Source organism: Piliocolobus tephrosceles, chromosome 15, assembly GCF_002776525.5.
Source record: "Piliocolobus tephrosceles isolate RC106 chromosome 15, ASM277652v3, whole genome shotgun sequence".
Taxonomy (NCBI): domain Eukaryota; kingdom Metazoa; phylum Chordata; class Mammalia; order Primates; family Cercopithecidae; genus Piliocolobus; species Piliocolobus tephrosceles.
In genome coordinates this window covers 9,261,547-9,282,595 of record NC_045448.1, presented here as the reverse complement: position 1 = coordinate 9,282,595, position 21,049 = coordinate 9,261,547, and the positions used below count along the sequence as shown (strand labels likewise).

At 42.8% G+C, this 21,049-nt stretch overlaps 1 protein-coding gene across 2 annotated transcripts in view; it reads left to right on the top strand.

Moving 5' to 3' along the window:
- ADAM17 (ADAM metallopeptidase domain 17) overlaps positions 1-21,049 on the top strand; it is a 68,759-nt gene that overhangs the window by 42,980 nt on the left and 4,730 nt on the right. For both annotated transcript variants that reach the window (XM_023199102.1, XM_023199108.2), the window contains exons 11-16: positions 3,943-4,095; positions 9,021-9,220; positions 12,113-12,216; positions 17,131-17,265; positions 19,647-19,777; positions 20,585-20,663. In XM_023199102.1, the coding sequence (XP_023054870.1) occupies positions 3,943-4,095; positions 9,021-9,220; positions 12,113-12,216; positions 17,131-17,265; positions 19,647-19,777; positions 20,585-20,663 (802 nt within the window). The remainder of the gene's footprint in view (positions 1-3,942; positions 4,096-9,020; positions 9,221-12,112; positions 12,217-17,130; positions 17,266-19,646; positions 19,778-20,584; positions 20,664-21,049) is intronic.

Sequence of the window (21,049 nt, the reverse complement as noted above, 5' to 3'; positions counted from 1 at the left end):
AAAAATGGAACAGCCACTTTGGAAGACAGTTGGCAGTTTCTTTCTTTCTTTTTTTTTTTTTTTTTTTGGAGATGGAGTTTCACTCTTGTCACCCAGGCTGGAGTGCAGTGGCGTGATCTCGGCTCACTGCAACCTCTGCCTCCCAGGTTTAAGCGATTCTGCCTCAGTCTCCCGAGTAGCTGGGATTACAGGTGCCCGCTGTCACTCCCAGCTAATTTTTGTATTTTCAGTAGAGATGGGGTTTCACCATGTTACAGGCCAGGCTGGTCTTGAACTCCTGACTTCAGGTGATCTGCCTGCTTCAGCCTCCCAAAGTGCTGGGATTACAGGTGTGAGCCACCACACCCGGCCATAAGAACGTTTATGGCAGCTTAATTCATAATTGATAAAACTTGGAAGCACCCAAGATATCCTTTAGTTGGTAAATGGATAAACTGGCACATCCATACAATGAGAAAAAAATAAAAAGCTATTAAGCCATGAAAAGACATAGAGGAACCTTAAAAGCATACTACTAAGTGAAATAAGCCAGTCTGAAAGGCTACATACTATATGATTCCAAATATATGACATTCTGGAAAAGGCAAAACTATGCAGACTATAAAATGATCAGTGATTGCTAGATGTCGGGGGAAGGAGGGAAGAATAGGTAGAGAGCAGGGTAACTACTCTGTATGATACTTTAATAGTCGGTATAAGACGTTATGCATTTGTTGAAACACAGAATATACAGCACAAAGAGTGAACCCTAACATAAACTATGGACTTCGGGTGATTTAAAAACAGGTGGTGGCAGGAGCCTATGGTCCCAGCTACTCGGGAGGCTGAGGTGGGAGAATCACTTGAGGCCAAGAGTTAGAGGCTGTAGTGTGATAACTGCGTCTGTGAAAATACCCACTGTATTCTGTATTCTAGCCTGAGCAACTTAGCGAGATCCTTTTTTTTTTTTTTTTTTTTTTGATATGGAGTCTCGCTCTGTGTCCCATGCTGGAGTGCAGTGGCACGATCTCGGCTCACTGCAAGCTCCTCATACCGGGTTCATGCCATTCTCCTGCCTCAGCCTCCCAAGTAGCTGGGACTACAGGCACCTGCCACCATGCCCGGCTAATTTTTTGTATTTTTAGTAGAGAAGGGGTTTCACTGTGTTAGCCAGGATGGTCTCAATCTGCTGCCCTTGTGATCTGGCTGCCTCGGCCTCCCAAAGTGTTGGAATTACAGGCATGAGCCACTGCGCCTGGCCTGAGACCCTGTCTCTTAAACAGAAACAAAAACAACAATGTAAAGTGGTATGAGAAAAGAAAAAGACACTAATTAGTTTTGGGGAACCTTTTAATTTCTTTCTTTTTTCTTTTCTTTTTTTTTTTTGAGATGGAGTTTTGCTCTTGTTGCCCAGGCTGGAGTGCAATGGTGCCATCTTGGCTCACTGCAACCTCTGCCTTCCAGGTTCAAGCAATTCTCCTGCCTCTGCCTCTCGAGTAGCTGGGATTACAGGCATGCGCCATCATGACTGGCTAATTTTGTATTTTTAGTAGAGATGGGGTTTCTCCATGTTGGTCAGACTGGTTTTGAACTCCTGATCTCAGGTGATCCACCTGCCTTGGCCTCCCAAAGTGCTGGGATTACAGGCGTGAGCCACTGTGCCTGGCCTTAATTTCTAAATTTATTTTTTTCTTATGGTACTTTGTTTTAGGGGGAAAAATCTCTCAAACTGTTTTTCCTCTATTCTCACATCACAACAGTTATCACCAACACAGAAGACTTGTGTGACCAGACCAAACGTGTGGGGATTTGCTCCCACATTTCAAGCAATAGACATCAGCTAGGTGTCCTCCAATTCAATTCAAACACTCTCCATCCGGAAATAGTGTCAGATCTCACAGCTTAAGGGTTCAGTCCCTCAAGACTGACTGTTCCCTCCTCCCCACCAGTTACAAGTCTGAGCCTCCAGAACTTCTGACCAACTGGCTTCAAGTTGGGGTTTCCACAATATCCTCTTTGGGTCTGATTAATTTGCTTAAGTGGCTCACAGAACTCAGGGAAACACTTATCTTAGTTTACGGATTTATTACATAGGATATTTTAAAGGATGCAAAGAGGCCGGGTGCGGTGGCTTATGCCTGTAATCCCACTACTTTGGGAGGCTGAGGCAGGTAGATACCTGAGGTCAGGAGTTTGAGACCAGCCTGGCCAACATGGTGAAACCTCGTCTCTACTGAAAATATAAAAATTAGCCAGTTGTGGTGGTGCATGCCTGTAATCCCAGCTACTCGGGAGGCTGAGGCAGGAGAATTGCTTGAACCTGGGAGGCAGAGATTGCAGTGAGCTGAGATTGCGCCACTGTACTCCATCCTGGGCAACAGAGGGAGACTTTGTCTCAAAAAATAAAAAAAGAAGGGATTCAAAGAAATAGCCAAATGAAGGGATACATAGGGCGAGGTCTGGAAGGGTCCCAAATACAGGAGCTTCTGTCCCCATTGAGTTGGGATGTACCGCTCTCCTGGCACGCGAATGAGTTCGGCACCTTCCTGTCAACCTCCACATATTCAGAATGCTCTCTGGAAGCTCTCTGAATCCTGTTATTTGAGATTTTATGGAGGCTTCATTACATAAGCATCAATGACAACTGTGTAGAAATGTGATTGAACAAAATGGGTATGTTCTCATACTAATCAACTGAGTGGGGAAACCCACCAAGGCCTGTCCAGGTTCTCCTTGACCTCTCTGTGCAGCATTCCTTCCTCCACAGTAAAGGGCAGGACCCTCTCTAGAATGAGAATGGGGATCTCTTGACCCACAGTCAAATTAGAGTCCCGCCTTGGATCAGGTAAAAGAAGGACAGGAGAAGGTCAGAGAGAGAGAATCTGTTTCCTGAGGACTGCTCCTGAGCCCTAGAGCACCCCAACATTGTAACAGAAGACCGTAACCAGGGCTGTGGAGGGTTATAAGCCAGGAACCATGGACAGAAACATATATGTGTGTGTAATAGCTCATGCTCCTTTACTTTTTTGGAGTCACAACTTCTTAATGGCTTGATTTCATGACATATTTTCTTTGGTCTTCTAGAACTTTCCTCTTAAAAAAACACATAGAGCAAAAACAAAATCTGATTTGAAATTTTTGAGAGATGTTTTAGAGTCATTAGCAAATCCACTAATGAATTTTCTCCAAGCAATTAGGAGATATTTCTCTACATTACACCTTTGGGATTTGAGTGCTTTTGCTAAAAATTTAAGTTTTTTTTTTCCCACTACTGTTTTAATATGAACATGTGGAAAGACTTCTTGTATAGAAAAATGACTTGCAAAATATTATTTTTTCAGGTTCCATGGAGTGATTTCCCCCTCTTAGGAAAAAAGAAATCAGGAATTTTAAGTTTATATATATTTATTTTATTTTATTTATTTATTTATTTTAAGACAGACTCTCAGTCTTTTGCCCAGGCTGGGGTTCAGTGGCCTGTCTCGGCTCACAGCAGCGTCCGCCTCCTGGGTTCAAGCAGTTCTCCTGGCTCTGCCTCGCAAGTAGCTGGGATTACAGGCACCTACCACAATGCCTGGCTAGGTTTTGTATTTTTAGTAGAGACAGGGTTTCACCATGTTGACCAGTCTGGTCTTGAACTCCTGACCTCAAGTGATCCGGCCGCCTTGGCCTCCCAAAGTGCTGGGATTCCAGGTGTGAGCCACTGCGCCCGGCTCGCCTGGTTAATATTTTTATTTTTGGAGAGATGGGCTCTCCCTATGTTGCCCAGGCTGGCCTCAAACTCCTAGAGTCAAGTAACCCTCCTGTCTCAGCCTCCTGAAGTGCTGGTATTATAAGCATGCAGTTCTTACTCTCTTGCTGATCTGATTATAAGGCTCTATTGAAAACAGCATAGGCCCAGCTGGCAGAAGTAAGTGATGGTTGGATATTGAGAAATAATGTTTTCTTTGCATGATCCTTAAGGAAGCTGACCTGGTTACAACTCATGAATTGGGACACAATTTTGGAGCAGAACATGATCCTGATGGTCTAGCAGAATGTGCCCCGAATGAGGACCAGGGAGGAAAATATGTCATGTATCCCATAGCTGTGAGTGGCGATCACGAGAACAACAAGGTATGTGTATGTTGAGAATTTTTTATGTGGTTTGGAAAGAGGCTGTGTGTAATGATCATAATGAGAGCTCAGAAACGTATTCCATTCCTAGGTGTTCCCCTAGGGATGGATCTGCAAATTACAGAGTACCTTGAAACATGGCTGTATGTTTTGGGGTGAAGCACGGTCCATCTAAATCTGGTTAAAACTATCATTTGGACTTTGTTGTCAAGTTTAATGTGTAGATTTGAGCTCTAGGAAAAATTATAATAATGGCCTTTGTTGGAGTTCTGGATTTCAGGGTCTGGTGGGCTCAGGCTTTATGTTAAAAATTTCTCATTATTTCATTTACAAGTTGTGATTCATTTTAACTCTACTGTACAATTTACGTGTTTTTTATTAACTTTTGCAGATAAACACATAGTTTGCCTTACTACAAGCCTCATGGGAGAAAGGCCCTTGTCTGTCTTATTCATAGCTCTGTCTCCAGTGCCTAGTAGGAGTATCTGGCATGTAACAAATATTTGTTGAATAATTAATTGAATCATTTACTATTGAGGGCTTCTGATAGAGTATACTAGTTGATTTGGGATACTGTAAAACACTTTCAGAGACTTTAAGAGTGCTTTGACTAACTCTTAGAGTCTGAACTAAAAGTTATGTTAATAAATACCTTGTTTTTTTCATTTTATTTGAAGTTAAACAGCATAAAGCAGTGTGAGGAAAACAATAGCTGCACTGCTGAGTTAAAGAGGGTTGGTGGGGAGAGTTTAAAGGAGTTTGATTCTAATCACGAAAGATTGTGAAGTATTTGTCCTGACTCCTATTTTGAGCCAGGCTGTGGGCTATTGTGCAAGCCTACCCTGGACATAGAGGGAAGGATTACTTCTGCTTTTCCCTGGCTCTGACACCCTGCTTTCTAAAATTTCTGCCTCCTCTTCTTTTTGTGATCTTTGATTATTGCATCTCATTTTCTTTGGCTTTTTATGTATATTTTCTGCATCTCATTTTCTTTGGCTGTTATGTGTAAACAGTTCCTTCCTCTGTTACTTTGCATGTTATGTTTTATTTTTCCTCTGCCTGACAACTTGTGCCAGATAAACATTTTTCTACCCCTTTTTGTCTACTCTTCCAACTTGTCAAACTGTTGAATTTTCCTTCTCTTTTCAAAGTCTCTGCATTTCTAATGTTTGCTATAGTTCAGTGGTGTCCAATAGAACTTTCTGCTGTGGGGTGGGGGATGTTCTGCGTCTGCTCTGCCCAGTATAGTAGCCACTGCCCAGTGGAGCAATTGAAATGTGGCTAGAAACTGAGGACCTGAACTGTAAATTCTATTTTATTTAAAATTTTTTTTTTTTTTTTTTGAGACGGAGTCTCGCTCTGTCACCCAGGCTGGAGTGCAGTGGCGCAATCTCGGCTCACTGCAAGCTCCACCTCCCGAATTCACGCCATTCTCCTGCCTCAGTCTCCCGAGTAGCTGGGACCACAGGCGCCCACCACCATGCCCGGCTAATTTTTTGTATTTTCAGTAGAGACGGGGTTTCACTGGGTTAGCCAGGATGGTCTCGATCTCCTGACCTTGTGATCCGCCTGCCTCAGCCTCCCAAAGTGCTGGGATTATAGGCATGAGCCACCACGCCCAGCCTTTATTTAAATTTTTAATAATGTTTGCCAGTGATGGGAGATGGAAATGGTCATTAACTGTAAAAGGACATAAGTGACATTCCTGGAAAGATGGAAATGTCCTAAAATTGACTTATGGCAATAGTTTCAACACTTGGTAAAGTTATTAGAAATCACTGAGTTATATACTTGAAATGGGTGAATTTTGTGATATGTGAAATATGTCTTAATAAAGTTGTTAATAAGCCAACAAACAAAAACAGCAGTGTGGGAGCAGAGGAAAAGTAGTGCGGATGTAGAGGAGCTGTGAAGCCATGAGTTGATCATTGTTGAAGCTGGTGAGGAGCACTGGGGCATTCATGATACCATCCTGTCTACTTCATAGATGCTTGAATATTTCTGTCATAGAAAGTGTAAAATATGTGACTAGGAACAACATTTAAGTAGCCACATATGGTTGGTGGCTACCATATTGCATCCTGTTTCTCTGAGTAATAGGTTATATTCTTCTTGGTTATGAGGATAGTGTCAGAACTTTGGAGAGAAATGTTTTACTTTGCACACTGCCTGAGTGGACATGCATGTTGCTAACTCTTCCTGCTACCAGTTCTGGGGCTCTTCAAAACAGCCCTGTAAGAACTTGCCAATGAGGCATGGTGGCTCACACCTGTAATCCCAGCACTTTGAGAGACCGAGGTGGGCAGATCACTTGAGTCTAGGAGTTCAAGATCAGCCTGGGCAACATGTGAAACCCCATGTCTACAGAAAATACAAAAATTAGCTGGGCATGGAAGCACATGCTTGTAGTCCCAGCTACTCAGGAGGCTAAGGTAGGAGGAACCTGAGGAGTTCAAGGTGGCAGTGAGCCAAGGTTGTGCTACTGCACTCCAGCCTGGATGACAGAATGAGACTTTGTCTCAAAAAAAGGAAAAGAAAAAAAAGAACTTGCTAATGAGAATGGGGCCTGGGAAGAACTGTTTTTTTTTTTTTTCCAGGAGCTGCCAGTCTATATCAACAAAGAACAAATTTATTTGGTTTATTCCTGAGTACATCATATTTAGTCTGTGTTTTTCTAGTTTGGTTGCCCAAGTAGGAATCCCCTTGTAAGAAGATAATGTGCATCTTCTATGTTTTATTTATTTATTATTATTTATTATTATTTTGTTTGTTTGTTTTTTGTTTTTTGAGATAGAGTCTCGCTCAGTCGCCCAGGCTGGAGTGCAGTGGTGTGATCTCTGCTCACTGCAACCTCCACCTCCCGGGTTCAAGTGATTCTCCTGCCTCAGCCTCCCGAGTAGCTGGGGTTACGGCGCCCACCACCATGCCCGGCTAATTTTTGTAGTTTTTGTAGGATGGGGTTTCACCATGTTGGCCAGGTTGGTCAACTGACTGGTCAACAAACTCCTGACCTCAGGTGATCCACCTGCCTCGGCCTCTCAAAGTGCTAGGATTACAGGCGTAAGCCACTGCTCCCAGCCTATGTTTTAAATGAATTCCTCAATAAAAATATTTTTAACTAGACGAAAAGGGCTTACAGGACAAAACTAAAGTAGTTCCTTGACCTAGAAAGACAGAACCTGCCACTCTCAACTAGGCAAGCCTGTGAAGAGCAGTCTGCCATGGGTGGGCTTCCTCCGTGGACAGATGACATTCGTGAAAAGGAGTGTAGGACCTTTGAGATTGTAACTTCTTAGGAAGGTTTGCTGGAGGGAAGAGGAGGTCATATGACAAGGATACAAACAGAAGCTGCCACATCTTCAGGGATGTGTAGGCAGAAAGCCAGAGTTGAGGGCTGGTCCTTTTTTCGTTACTGCTCTCCAGCTGCTTGGGAGTTGTAACTCTGACAAGTCAGTGAAGAAGTCTTCTTACCTGTTCACTGTGATTTTTAACTCCATTTTAACCTGATTAAATGGAGCCCAGAGATACATAATGTTGATGAATGAACCCACCAAAATGCCAACTACCTGAGGCCCAGATTAGAATAACCAGACCCCTTAGACATCTGTACTGTAAAAATAGATTTGGGCCGGGCGTAGTGGCTCATGCCTGTAATCCCAGCACTTTGGGAGGCCGAGGTGGGCGGATCATGAGGTCAAGAGATTGAGACCATCCTGGTCAACATAGTGAAACCCCGTCTCTACAAAAAATACAAAAATTAGCTGGGTGTGGTGGTGTGCGCCTGTAGTCCTAGCTACTCAGGAGGCTGAGGCAGGAGAATCACTTGAACCTGGGAGGCAGAGGTTACAGTGAGCCAAGATTGCACCTCTGTAGTCCAGCCTGGCAACAGAGCGAGACTCTATCTCAAAAAACAAAACCAAACCAAACCAACCAACCAGATTTGAAGATTTTTTTAAAAAGCCAGTTAGTATTTCTGTTTAAGATGAGGTCTTTGCTATCTTTCTGAAAGTAGCTCCTTTGATGTCTGATTTGGTAGTTACAGGCACCTCTGGAGGGTCTCATACACTTGGCTCTCAGGGGCTTCATGATTGTTGTCTGGGGTGAAAGTGAAGCCATTTTGGCATCTGCAGAGCACTTTGGAGACCCCGACCTAAGAAGTAACTATGCTCAGTTTTCCCTAAGCCTCTTTTTCATAACTTCAGGAGGTCTGGAAAATGACCTCAGTTTTAGAGCTCCTGATAAAACCCTCAGCCTTAAAAGGGAGTTATCCTAGTGGTTCTGTACTGCAGGGTGGGAAGCTAGTGTAGAGAATTTTTTTGACACACTGGTCTTGCTGGTCGATGAAAATGTTTAGGTAACATTTTGGGATTTAATTTATGTAAAATGTACTATCATGCCTGTTATTAAGCTCAAATATTTAAACAACTTTAAACCTGGATCGTCCATGTAAGTAGCCAAGGAAAGAGAAGAAACCCCTTCTCCTGCATTTCTGAATCGTTTTGTCTGGGACAACAGCAACCTACAGAGGTTCTTAATTCTTGTCACTGCATGAGTGGCATGCCTGAGGTGGGGAGATTTCAAGTCTGATGGAGCTACGAGCTCTCTGTTGTGCTATTCTGCTTGTCCTCAAGTGGACTTTGACTGGGATGTTTGGCCTCAGTGTTTGTATAGCTTGCTTATCTTCATAAGAAGAATTATAGATCCTTAACCGAGTTCACACCAACCGTTTAGCATTCAATGGAAGGAGGTTCTCAGTTCCCTATCAGTGGCCTTTGGCGGGGACTGTGATGGCCTTGCCATCACTCCAGGGTGGCTCTGATGGTTGTTTTACATTAAGAGTTTGTCTCTAGAGAAGACACAAACATTGCATGGGAATACATTTTTATGATGTTATTTTGGGTCCTTATTGCCTTTTTTCTCTCAAGATGTTTTCAAACTGCAGTAAACAATCAATCTATAAGACTATTGAAAGTAAGGCCCAGGAGTGTTTCCAAGAACGCAGCAATAAGGTGTGTGGGAACTCGAGGGTGGATGAAGGAGAAGAGTGCGATCCTGGCATCATGTATCTGAACAACGACACCTGCTGCAACAGCGACTGCACATTGAAGGAAGGTGTCCAGTGCAGGTGAGGAGTCTTTCCACAGGGATTTTGGGAAGCTGGTATAACAAGATATCCAAAATAATAGAAGACTGAACTTGCAGGGGTTTTAGAATCAGCTGAAAGGGGCGTGTATGTGTTTGTTTACATTTACCTCTTTTGCCCTTCAGAGCAAGAAATTGCTTTCTGGGCTGGGCACGGTGGCTCACTCCTGTCATCCCAGCACTCTGGGAGGCTGAGGTGGAAGAAATGCTTGAGCCCAGGAGTTTGAGAACAGCCTGGGCAACATAGTGAGACACTGTTTCTTCAAAAACAAGCAAACAAACAAGAAGCTTTCTGGAAAGCAGTGTGACATTATGTAACAAAATCCTTGACCTGTGCTCCTTGGTTTAGCAGTCCTATAGTTAAAATAATTTTTTTTTTTTGAGATGGAGTCTTACTCTGTCGCCAGGCTGGAGTGCAGTGGCACGATCTCGACTCACTGCAATCTCTGCCTCCCGGGTTCAAGTGATTCCCCTGCCTCAGCCTCCTGAGTAGCTGGGACTACAGGCAGGCACCACCATGCCTGGCTAATTGTTTGTATTTTAGTAGAGACGAGGTTTCACCATGGTGGCTACAATGGTCTCCAACTCCTGACCTTGTGATCCGTCCATCTCAGCCTCCCAAAGTGCTGGGATTACAGGTGTTAGGCACTGTGCCTGGCAAAAAATTATTTTTTATTTTATTTTACTTTATTTTTGTTTTTTGAGATGGAGTCTCACTCTGTTGCCAGGCTGGAGTGCAGTGGCACGATCTTAGCTTACTACAATCTCCGCCTCCCGGGTTCAAGTGATTCCCCTGCCTCAGCCTCCCCAGTAGCTGGGACTACAGGTGCACACGATCACGCCTGGCTGATTTTTTGTATTTTAGTAGAGACGGGGTTTTAGCATGTTGGCCAGAATGGTCTCGATCTCCTGATCTCATGATCTGTCTGCCTTGGCCTCCCAAAGTGCTAGGATTACAGAGGTGAGCCACCATGCCCGGCCTTTATTTTATTTTATTTTATTTTTTGAGACAGGGTCTCACTCTGTTGCTCAGGATGGAGTGCAGTGGCACGATCATGGCTCACTGAAGCCTCAACCTCCCAGGCTTAATCAGTCCTTCCACCTCAGCCTCCCAGATAGATAGGACTACAGGTGTGTGCCACCTGGCTAATTTTTTTTGTATTTTTTATAGAGATGGGGTTTTGCCATGTTGCCCAAGCTGGTCATAAAGTCTGGGCTCAAGTGATCCATCCTTCTAGGCCTCCTAAAGTGTGGAGATTCTAGGTGTGGGCCACCGTGCCTGGCTCAGATAATCTTTTTTATTTCTTTTATTTATTTATTTATTTGAGGCGGAGTCTTGCTCTGTCACGCAGGCTGGAGTGCAGTGGCCTGATCTCGGCTCACTGCAACCTCCGCCTCCTGGGTTCAAGCCATTCCCCTACCTCAGCCTCCCCAGTGGCTGGGATTACAGTGTGCACCACCACACCCAGCTAATTTTTGTGTTTTTAGTAGAGACGGGTTTCACCATGTTGGCCAGGCTGGTCTTGAACTCCTGATCTGCCTGTGATCTGCCCGCCTTGGCCTCCCAAAGTGTTGGGATTACAGGCGTGAGCCACCATGCCTGGCCGCCCAAAGAATCTTTTAAGGAAACAGAGATGTATAAGATTTTAACAAGGTTTTTTTTATGGCTACATCCTAATAGCAAAATTTTGGAAACAATCAGAAGGACAGTCTTGGGATATGAATGTTACCATGATTCTATACACTGGAATAGTGTGGAGGAAGCAGGTTACAAGTTAGAAAGTTACCCAGTTTTTCATTTTTATATCCACTGTTAGACCAGTGCCTGGCTTAGAAGTAAAAGGGGTTAAACTTCAGTTTTCTGGTGAATAATTGAGATTTAACTGGATACAGTGCATATTAACACTGTAGATGCTGATGGGGAGTAGAGTTCTGGCTGCTGAGTGTCTTAGCTATGGATTGCCTTGTGGCCCCACCTTGTCTTTTTTTTTTTTTTTTTTTTTTTTTTTTTGAGACAGAGTCACACCCTGTTGACCAGGCTGGAGTGCAGTGGTGCAATCTCGGCCCACTGCAACCTCTGCCTTCCAGGTTCAAGCGATTCTCCTGTCTCAGCCTCCTGAGTAGCTGGGATTACAGGCGTGCGGCGCCATGGCTGGCTAATTTGTATCTTTAGTAGAGATGGGATTTTACCATGTTGGCCAGGCTGGTCTCAAACTTCTGACCTCGTGATCCACCCACCTTATTTTATTTTGTTTATTTTTATTTTTTAAGAGACAGAATTTCGCTCTTGTCGCCTAGGCTGGAGTGCAGTGGCGTGATCTTGGATCACTGCAACCTCTGCCTCCTCGGTTCAAGCGATTCTCCTGCCTCAGCTTCCTAAGTAGCTGGGATTACAGGAGCATGCCATGACCATGCCCGGCTAGTTTTTGTATTTTTAGTAGAAATGGGGTTTCACCATGTTGGCCAGGCTCATGTTGAACTCTCCTGACCTCAGGTAATCCACCTACCTTGGCCTCCCAAAGTGTTGGGTTGGGATTATAGGCATGAGCCACCTCGCCCAGCCCATCTGGTCTTTTTTAAATTAATGCGTTAAATGAATGAAAACCAAGGATACCAAGATGTTTCAAAGGTGATTGCTGTGTTCCCATTCTTTTCTACTACAGCGTGGCATTGATGTGACCTTATGCACATTAGGAAGGGACAGAGTGTGTACAGGTAGCTCTAGCAGCGGAGATGTCTGATGATGTAGGAGTGGGGACGGAGCCAGGAGGTCTTCCCCTGTGATATTCAGGTCACTGTAACGTAACAGTAGCATTTGGTTTGATATGGGGCTGTAATTTGAATTGCTCTGTTCTTGTCTGCTCTTCTTCTCCAGTGATAGGAATAGTCCTTGCTGTAAAAACTGTCAATTTGAGACTGCCCAGAAGAAGTGCCAGGAGGCGATTAATGCTACTTGCAAAGGCGTGTCCTACTGCACAGGTTCGTGTTCTTGTTGCTTTCTTGGAATGCTGTGGTTCAAGTGTGTGCATGTCTTTGAAAACAAGATTATGTTTTGTTCAGATGAAACCCACCTTGTTTTTGACCTCATATGCCGGGTTGAGTTTCTGGCACTCCTTAGTTTGTGACACTTGGCTTTGGTGGGTTTAAGACCTGTTTTTATTTCTGTTTCATTTCCATCACTCTCTTCTTTCTCCTCACAGACATCCACTCTACTGTGGCTAATATTTGCCTGGATATGTGTGTATCCTTGAAAGACCATATAGTGTTATTTTGTGTTTTTAATGTGCCAACATGATATTCCACATTACATTTACTTTTAAAAAAATCAGTATCATGTTTTAAAGAATTATCTGTATTGTGCCACAGATAATTTAACAAGGTTTTTCATGGCTACATCCTAATAGCAAAATCTTGGAAACAATCAAAATGACAATCTTGGGATAATGAATGTTATCATGAATCTGTACACTGGAATAGTGTGGAGGAAGCAGGTTACAAGTTAGAAGGTTACCCAGTTTTTCTATATGTGATCTATATGTATTTCACTGTTGGGGGCACCTACATATTGTTTACTTATATGATTGGCTGTGTTTTACTTACAGTTCACCAAGTGGTAGCTACTTCCATTGCCTTCATCCCCTTGATATTCATACAATATCCTCCTACGTCCCTTCAGGAACCCGTGTGTTTTTCTGGGTACTGAGGAGTGTAATTGTGTAGTCACAGAGGCAGGATATGCTGGTCTCTAGAGCACCACTGCTAGGTTGCCTGTGTCTGAGAACTCCTGTATCCCAATGTTCTGGCCAACACTTGGAATTACCCTGCTGTCCTATTAGCATGATGAGTATAAAGTAATCTCTTGTTCTTACATTTCTTTTTAACAGCCCTTGTCCTAATGCACTTACTTACATTTTTCTTGAGCATCTCTTTATATTTTTCAGCTATTCAGATTTCTCCTGTGAATAGCCAGTTCATATATTTGGTTCATTTTTTAAAAATTGGGTTTCATGTTATTTCACTACTGTGGATTTGGAGTTCTTAGGTAATCATCCATTTGGTTTGCATATACCTCCTATCTGTTGCCATTCTCAGAACATAAATCTTTAATTTTAACATAATCAAATCCATTTTTTTGTTTGTTGTTTGTTTGAGACGGAGTCTCGCTCTGTCGCCCGGGCTAGAGTGCAGTGGCCGGATCTCGGCTCACTGCAAGCTCCGCCTCCCGGGTTCACGCCATTTTCCGGCCTCAGCCTCCCGAGTAGCTGGGACTACAGGCGCCCACTACCTCGCCTGGCTAGTTTTTTGTATTTTTTTTCTTTTAGTAGAAACGAGGTTTCACCGGGTTAGCCAGGATGGTCTCGATCTCCTGACCTTGTGATCTGCCCGTCTCTGCCTCCCAAAGTGCTGGGATTACAGGCTTGAGCCACCGCGCCCGGCCTATGTTTATTTCTTAAACACATGGTTCAGAAAAGCCATGGTGGATGGTTAAAAAGATATTTTCCACAGCTGTTTCTATTAGTTTCATAAGTTTTCCTTTTACATTCAAGACTTGAATCTTTCTGGAGCTAACCTTTCCAGGTGTTCAGTATCTTCTGTTGTTCTTTCAATTGTTGCTTTAAAAATTTCAAAGCTACATTATTACTAGGTATATAAACGGACATATCTCTATATCTTTATCTGCTGTTCCTTACCAGTATATAATGTTCTTTTTTTACCCTTGTGATGTTTTTTGACTTAAATTGTCAAAAAGCAATATTCAGTTTGCTATTCTAGTTTTTTTGTTCCTCTGATATCTCTATCCCATTCTTAAATTTTTCAAAATTTGTCTCTCTTGGTTGGTTGGTTTGATTTTGTAATCGCTTTATTGATACATAATTCACACCCATGCAGTTTGCCCATTTAAAGTGTACAGTTTAATGGTTTTTAGTATATTCAGATTTATGCAGTCATCACCACAATTAATTTTAGAACATTTACATTACTCCAGAAAGAAACCCTGTATCCTTTAGCTGTGATCCTCCAGTCCCACCATTCCCCACAACTCAGAGCAACCACTAACCACCCTGTTCTTTATGGAGTTGTCTGTTTTGAACATTTCATATAAATGGAATTATACAAAATGTGGTCTTTCGTGACCACATATTGTATGACTGGCTTCTTTCACTGAACATAACATTTTCAAGGTTCATGTATGTTATAGCATGTATCAGTACTTCATGTACTTTTATTGCTGGGTAATATTCTATTGCATGGATATACCACATTTTGTTTATTCATTCATTGGTTGATAGACATTTGAGTTGCTTCCACTTTTTTGCTATAACAAATAATGCTGCTGTGAACATTTTTGTATGAGTTTTTGTGTGGACAATTCCTTTGGATATTACTCAGGAATAGAATTTCTGGGTCATATGGTCACTGTGCTTAATCTTTTTAGGAGCTGCCAGACTGTTTTCCAAAATGACTACACCACTTTTACAGTCTCAGCAGCATTGTATGAGGGTCCCAGCTTCTCCATATCCTCACCAACACTTGTTACTGTCTTTTTTATTATAACCATCCTAGGTTTTGTGATAAGGATGCAAACAGAAAGCTGGAGGTCTTCAGGGACCTAGTGAATGAAGTTGTGTCTTATTTTGGCTTGACTTTGGTTTTAAGTGTGCATATTATGACATGTTCATGTTTTTATGTTCTGGGATCTGTCACTATCACATTACTTTGCCAAATGTTAGGAACCTGAATATCTAAATCAAGCTTTAAAGAAGCATTTGCTAGCTATGCTTAATGTTTCATCTTCACTATAATAATAAACAGATTGAGAAAAATGCTTTCTTTTAAATAAATGTAAGTAAAACAATTTGAAAACATGTTTGTTCTTATCAAACAGCCTTTTGTTCCCTTGATATTTTATACAAAATAGTAGATAGCAGAGGATAAGTTCCTGATAAGGAGTCAGTATTTTCTAACAAGAGAAGGTAGAGAACAAGAACCTCAAAAAAAAAAAAAAAAAAAAAAAAAAAAAAGAAGAAGAAGAAGAAAGAAAAAAAGCAATTAGCATTTCACAACCAGCAGTGGCAACATCACCTGAGAACTTACTAGAAATGGAAATTGTCAGTCTGCTCCCTGGATCTACTGCACCAAAAAATGTGGGAAGGGAGGCCAGCAGTCTGTACTGTGCAACCTTCTGTCAGGTGATTTCCATGCATGCTAAACTTTGGGGACCATGCTAAATAGATGATACTGTTTTCAAAATTATTTTCCTACCTGACTAATACTCTGACTTTAGTCTTTTAAGAACACATGCTCAACAGATACTTATTGAGCATTTTTTATATTTATCAGGGGAGTATAATATACCAAAAATACAATAATGATCCACAGTATAAACCTTCCCGGAGCTCACTGGACATCATACTTTCAGTAATAGTTTGTTAAATGACTGCTTACACAATGAATGCCCAGTGCTCATGAAAGGTTTTATGAGAACAGAGGCAAAGTGCCTGGTTATCTGTTGGGTACTTAATAAACCATCACTTTTGTTTGAAACTGGCCAAATTTCTGTACATTTTGTGTTACTGCTCTGAAGCCCTTTAAGTCAGAATTCTTTTGATTGGCTTCATTCTTCAGCTGAAAGGCCAGTCCAGAGCTGTGGATATAGTCCATTGCTTTCATAAAGTGGTTTTTTTCTCCTCCTCTATTTGAGTTGACTTTTAGCTGCTTGTGCTGTTCATTTTCCAGAATGATTCGCTCATTCCATCCTGTCTCTCCCAGTTTAACTATCTTTGGTGGCTTTTCTTTGGCATTACTGGCCTGGGCACAGTGGCTCATGCCTATAATTCCAGTACTTGGGAGGCCAAGGTGGGAGGATCCCTTGAGCCCAGGAGTTTGACACCAGCATGGGCAACACAGGGAGATCTCGTCTCTCAAAAGAAAAGAAAGAAAATTAGCCAGGTATGGTGGCATACGCCTGAAGTCCTAGGTACTTGTGACGCTGAGGCAGGAGGATTGACTGAACCTAGGAGTCTGAGGCTGCAGTAAGCTATGATCATACCCTCACACCCCTGCCTTCCAGCCTGGGTGACAGACTAAGACCCTGTCTCAAAAGGAAAATAAAAAGAATAATTGATTTATTCAAGAAATATTTGTAGTATACCTGTAATATGATAGGGATTGGAGATAACTTGATAAATAGATTTGATCATTGCTGTCATGGGGCTTACCAGTCTAGTAGAGGGAAAACATAAAATAACATTAAATATATATAAATTGCAAAACATATGCAATGAAGGAGAGAAGGAGTTTGATGGTGCAAAATGGAATTGGGAGGCCACATCCACTTAGACAGCATCCTCAGGGATATCTCAGAAAACCTTTGAGACAAAACTGAATCCGTAAGAAAGGTCAGCTAACTGCCCCAAAAGTGGAAACACCAGCATTCCAGGTAGAAGGAATAGTGTCTGTTAACATTGAAGGAACTGAACGGAGGTTGTAGCCAAAGCAGTGGGCTGTGGGAGAGCTGTGTGAAGTCAGGGCCAGACAGGGAAGGCCGCAGGGCTCTTTTAAGCCTTCATACCAAGTTTGCCATTTATTCTAATGGCACATAGGATATTCTTTTATATATGACTGTGAGATGCAGAAGTGGAGACCACGCATTCTAACCCGGGACTTGGGAGGTCAGGGACTCATGCAGCCTAACCTGGCACATAGCCAGGCACTCCCATTTAAATGCTGGTTGCTGGTAAGATGCAGGCTCTTGTCCTAGCTCTCTGTAGGTCACTTTTTGCTGTTTGCAAGGTAAGATGCTCACTTGTATGAGAAACAGCATATTATGCACCTGTAGAACTGGTGGACCTGCAGCTCATTCTTTTTGTTATGACTGGTGTTTGCTTCCAGGTAATAGCAGTGAGTGCCCACCTCCAGGAAATGCTGAAGATGACACTGTTTGCTTGGATCTTGGCAAGTGTAAGGATGGGAAATGCATCCCTTTCTGCGAGAGGGAACAGCAGCTGGAGTCCTGTGCATGTAATGGTGAGCACAGTTTTATGCCCACTCCAGCAGCAGGAGAAAACGTGGCCTTTGTCTGCCAGGTTCCCTTCCTCCATTTGGAGGTTGTGGTAATGAGAGCAGTGGTGAGATCCAAGCCGAGCATGAGGGGAGGGGGAAAGGCAGGGTAGTGTCTGGAGACAGGCATCTCTGCATGCAGATCCTGGCTTCTCCACCGTACGTGGGAGACCTGTCCTGTTGGTGTTTCTTCTTGCTGCATTTTCAGGCCATATGGCAGGCTTTGAGATGGGAGAGGAGGGAATTTTGTTGTGGGTGAGTGAGTTGAGTAGGTAGAGGTGTGTCCTAGCTGTCCTCTGCTCCATATCATACAAACCACGAAAGCAGCAGTAGCTATCTACATTACATTGGCATGGAACTAGAATACTCCTGCAAGAACTCAACCAGAGAGAGCTGATTCCAGGATCTGACCCCACTAGATGAGGATTTTTGCAGTTATCAAGAAGGCTGAGTCTGCTCCCCTCTGATCTCTTAGAGCAGCCTGGGGCAGGAGCCTCTCTCCTGCTGGCCTGTCAGTTTTCCTTAGGTTTCTGTGCTATTTTGGAACTCCTGGGTTTGAGGGCATCCTCATGGACTGGTCAGGGACTGGCTGGACTCTGCTTCCCACCCCACTTAAACCATGGAGCATATGGGAGTCGACGAAGGAGTTCTGTTGCTTTCAAAATAGACAAAGAGCCAGGTGTGGTGACTCATACCTGTAATCCCATCACTTTGGGAGGCTGAGGTGGGTGGATCACTTGAGGTCAGGAGTTCAAGAGCAGCCTGGTCAACATGGCAAAACGCTGTCTCTACTAAAAATAAAAAAATTAGCCAGGTGTGGTAGTGTACACCTGTAATCCCAGCTGCTAGGGAGGCTGAGGCAGGAGAATTGCTTGAACCCAGGGTGCAGAGGCTGCAGTGAGCTGAGATCGTGCCACTATACTCCAGCCTGGGTGACAGAGCGAGACTCCGTTTCAAAAAAATAAATAAATGAAAATAAATAAATAAGTAAATAAATAAAATACAAGACAAGGAACCCAGTAGTTAAATTAAGTCACTGGGTTGGAAGCTTACCATCCATATAGTGAGTAAGGAACTCTGCCAAGTTCAATAATGTGTAGGTAAAGAAGATAGGTTGAGGGCAGTGTCTCACATCTGTAATCCCAGCACTTTGGGAGGCCAAGATGGGTGGTTCACTTGAGCTCAGGAGTTGTTTGAGACCAGCCTGGGCAACATGGTGGAACCTCATCTCTTAAAAAAAGAAAAAAAAAAAAGGTAACACATAATAGATGCCAAATAAAAAAATCTGTTCTGTTGAATGGCAAGAGGCTTGGGGTGCTCTGGAAGCAGAGCCCAACACAGTAAAAGCCCAAGAAATATTTTATAAATTAGTGAATGATGGAAAGGTTTTCTTTTTTTTTTTTTTTGAGATGGAGTCTCGCTCTTGCCCAGGCTGGAGTGCAGTGGCATGATCTCAGCTCAACGCAGCCTCCGCCTCCCGGGTTCAAGTGATTCTTGTGCCTCAGCCTCCTGAGTAGCTGGGACTACAGGCAAGCACCACCACACCTGGCTAATTTTTTAATTTTTAGTAGAGATAGGGTTTTGCCATGTTGGCCAGGCTGGTCTCAAACTCCTGGCCTCAAGTGATCCGCCCACCTTGGCCTCCCAAAGTGCTGAGATTACAAGTGAGAGCCACTGCTCCCGGCCTTTTCTGAAAAGGTTTTCTTTTTGCTTGTTTTTGTGTTCTAGTTGATTTATTTCTTCTCCTAAGTATAAATATGGTTTAATTTTCTGGCATTTCTGCCATTCCTATGTATGTCCACATAGCTCACAGATGCCCAGTGTTTTATCCCATGACCTATCAGAGCTGTTCTTGATGGAGGAGTTGTGGAGCTTTGGCTGTAGGGCTCATGCCCGGGGTCACTTAGCTCTCCACCCAAGGGTGGACAGCTGTGTCCCAGCTGCTCTCCCTTTCAGGGAGCCAGCGTGGGCCCTGAGGGGCACACTTTAGACTGAAAAGTCAAGGATTGAAGTGGGCAGGGTAACAAGAATGTTGGGACAAAGGGAAACATTTAGAAGAGCATTGTGAGAGGCTTGAAGTGGAGAGAATAGTTAGACTTTTAAGAGACGTCTTTAATCTAGAATGGATTTTTCTCTTTCTTTTTTTTTTAAACCTTGTGGCCTCTGTCACTGAAGGCTGAGGAGTGTGACCTCAGAAACTACTCCTTGGTGCGGGCTATGGATAGTATTAGCTATTAAAATAAAAAATAAATGTGATCTCTTGCCTCTTTGGGACCATGGTCAGGGAGGAAAGATGAGATAGGAGGTCTCAGAACAATCCAGCTGTCAATGCGTGTTCTCTGTTCCAGAAACTGACAACTCCTGCAAGGTGTGCTGCAGAGACCTTTCTGGCCGCTGTGTGCCCTATGTCGATGCTGAACAAAAGAACTTATTTTTGAGGAAAGGAAAGCCCTGTACAGTAGGATTTTGTGACATGAATGTGAGTATTTATGTCCAACTTTTTCTGTAACAGCCAGATAGGAAGTTTTTATTTTGTAAGTACTTGATTTTGCAAATGAAAAGAAATCAAAACACAAATGGGGCTACATCCTTCTGGTCCATTGTATCTATGGGTATTACTTAGGAGGAGAAGACAGAGTGCTTTCAGGTCCCTGCCTGTAGTTTCCTTCCATAGTGGGAGGCTTCCAGCCCAGAGACTGAGAAGGACTGGGGTGGGGACTTTATGGTAAGGTTGGTTGGTTTTAGGCAGTGGGTCCTAATTATGTTTTCCTGGATTACTTACAGAATTGACTAAGATTGCAAAATTATTCAAGGTGTGATTTTGAAACAGGTGCTGAATGAATAGGAAAGACGTAGAGGACTGCTTGACTTACTTAAGCCAGACCCTTTTGTTCTCTAGAGCAGCATAATTTTTCTCATGCAGAATGATGGGAGAGGGTTTCAAGGTTTAAGAGTCTTCGCACGGAGTCTGGCTGTGTTCTTCACTGTCCACTGTGTATGTGCAGAGTCCTTACTGGAATGCCTCATCTTTAGCAAACTGGTTTTCTTGATTTTTGTCTCCTGGTAATTCTAAATCACTTGTAAAAATGGACTAATTATCAAAGGGTTCATGACAGCATGTCCTACTTTCTGGGGTACTCATTACGCTGAAGTTATTGCCTTGTGTTAAAGATGGAAAAATGTTTGATTTTAATGAAGCCCTTTACATGTCAGTTATTTTTATAAAGCTACATTGCTTCTGAATACATTGTGTTTGGGAATGATGCTGTATGTTTTTTCTTCATAGGGCAAATGTGAGAAACAAGTACAGGATGTAATTGAACGATTTTGGGATTTCATTGACCAGCTAAGCATCAATACTTTTGGTAGGTGATTTCCCCAGATTATTTACTGAGAGCTGAGTTGATTTCTGTGATGACATTAGAAAAGTGTGCTTTCAGAGTGATATGCTCTAATTCTGCAGTAGAAGGCGGAAATATTCACTGCTTTTGTTATGAAACAACTTTGTTGGCTAGAATAAAATGAACTCATAGATAGTCTGTCCCCGTGGAGCTTGGAGGCACAGATTTTCTGACAAGGGAAATAAAGTCAAAATATTGGCTTCCTTCTTTACCCAAAAATATACATGTGACTAGCATAAGCATAGTTTAATGCTATAGACTGAATCCTGATTGATGTAAAAGTGGGCCTCATATTTTGCAGAAGCAGGCTATATCATGTCCTCACAGGTCCATAATTTAATCACAAACAA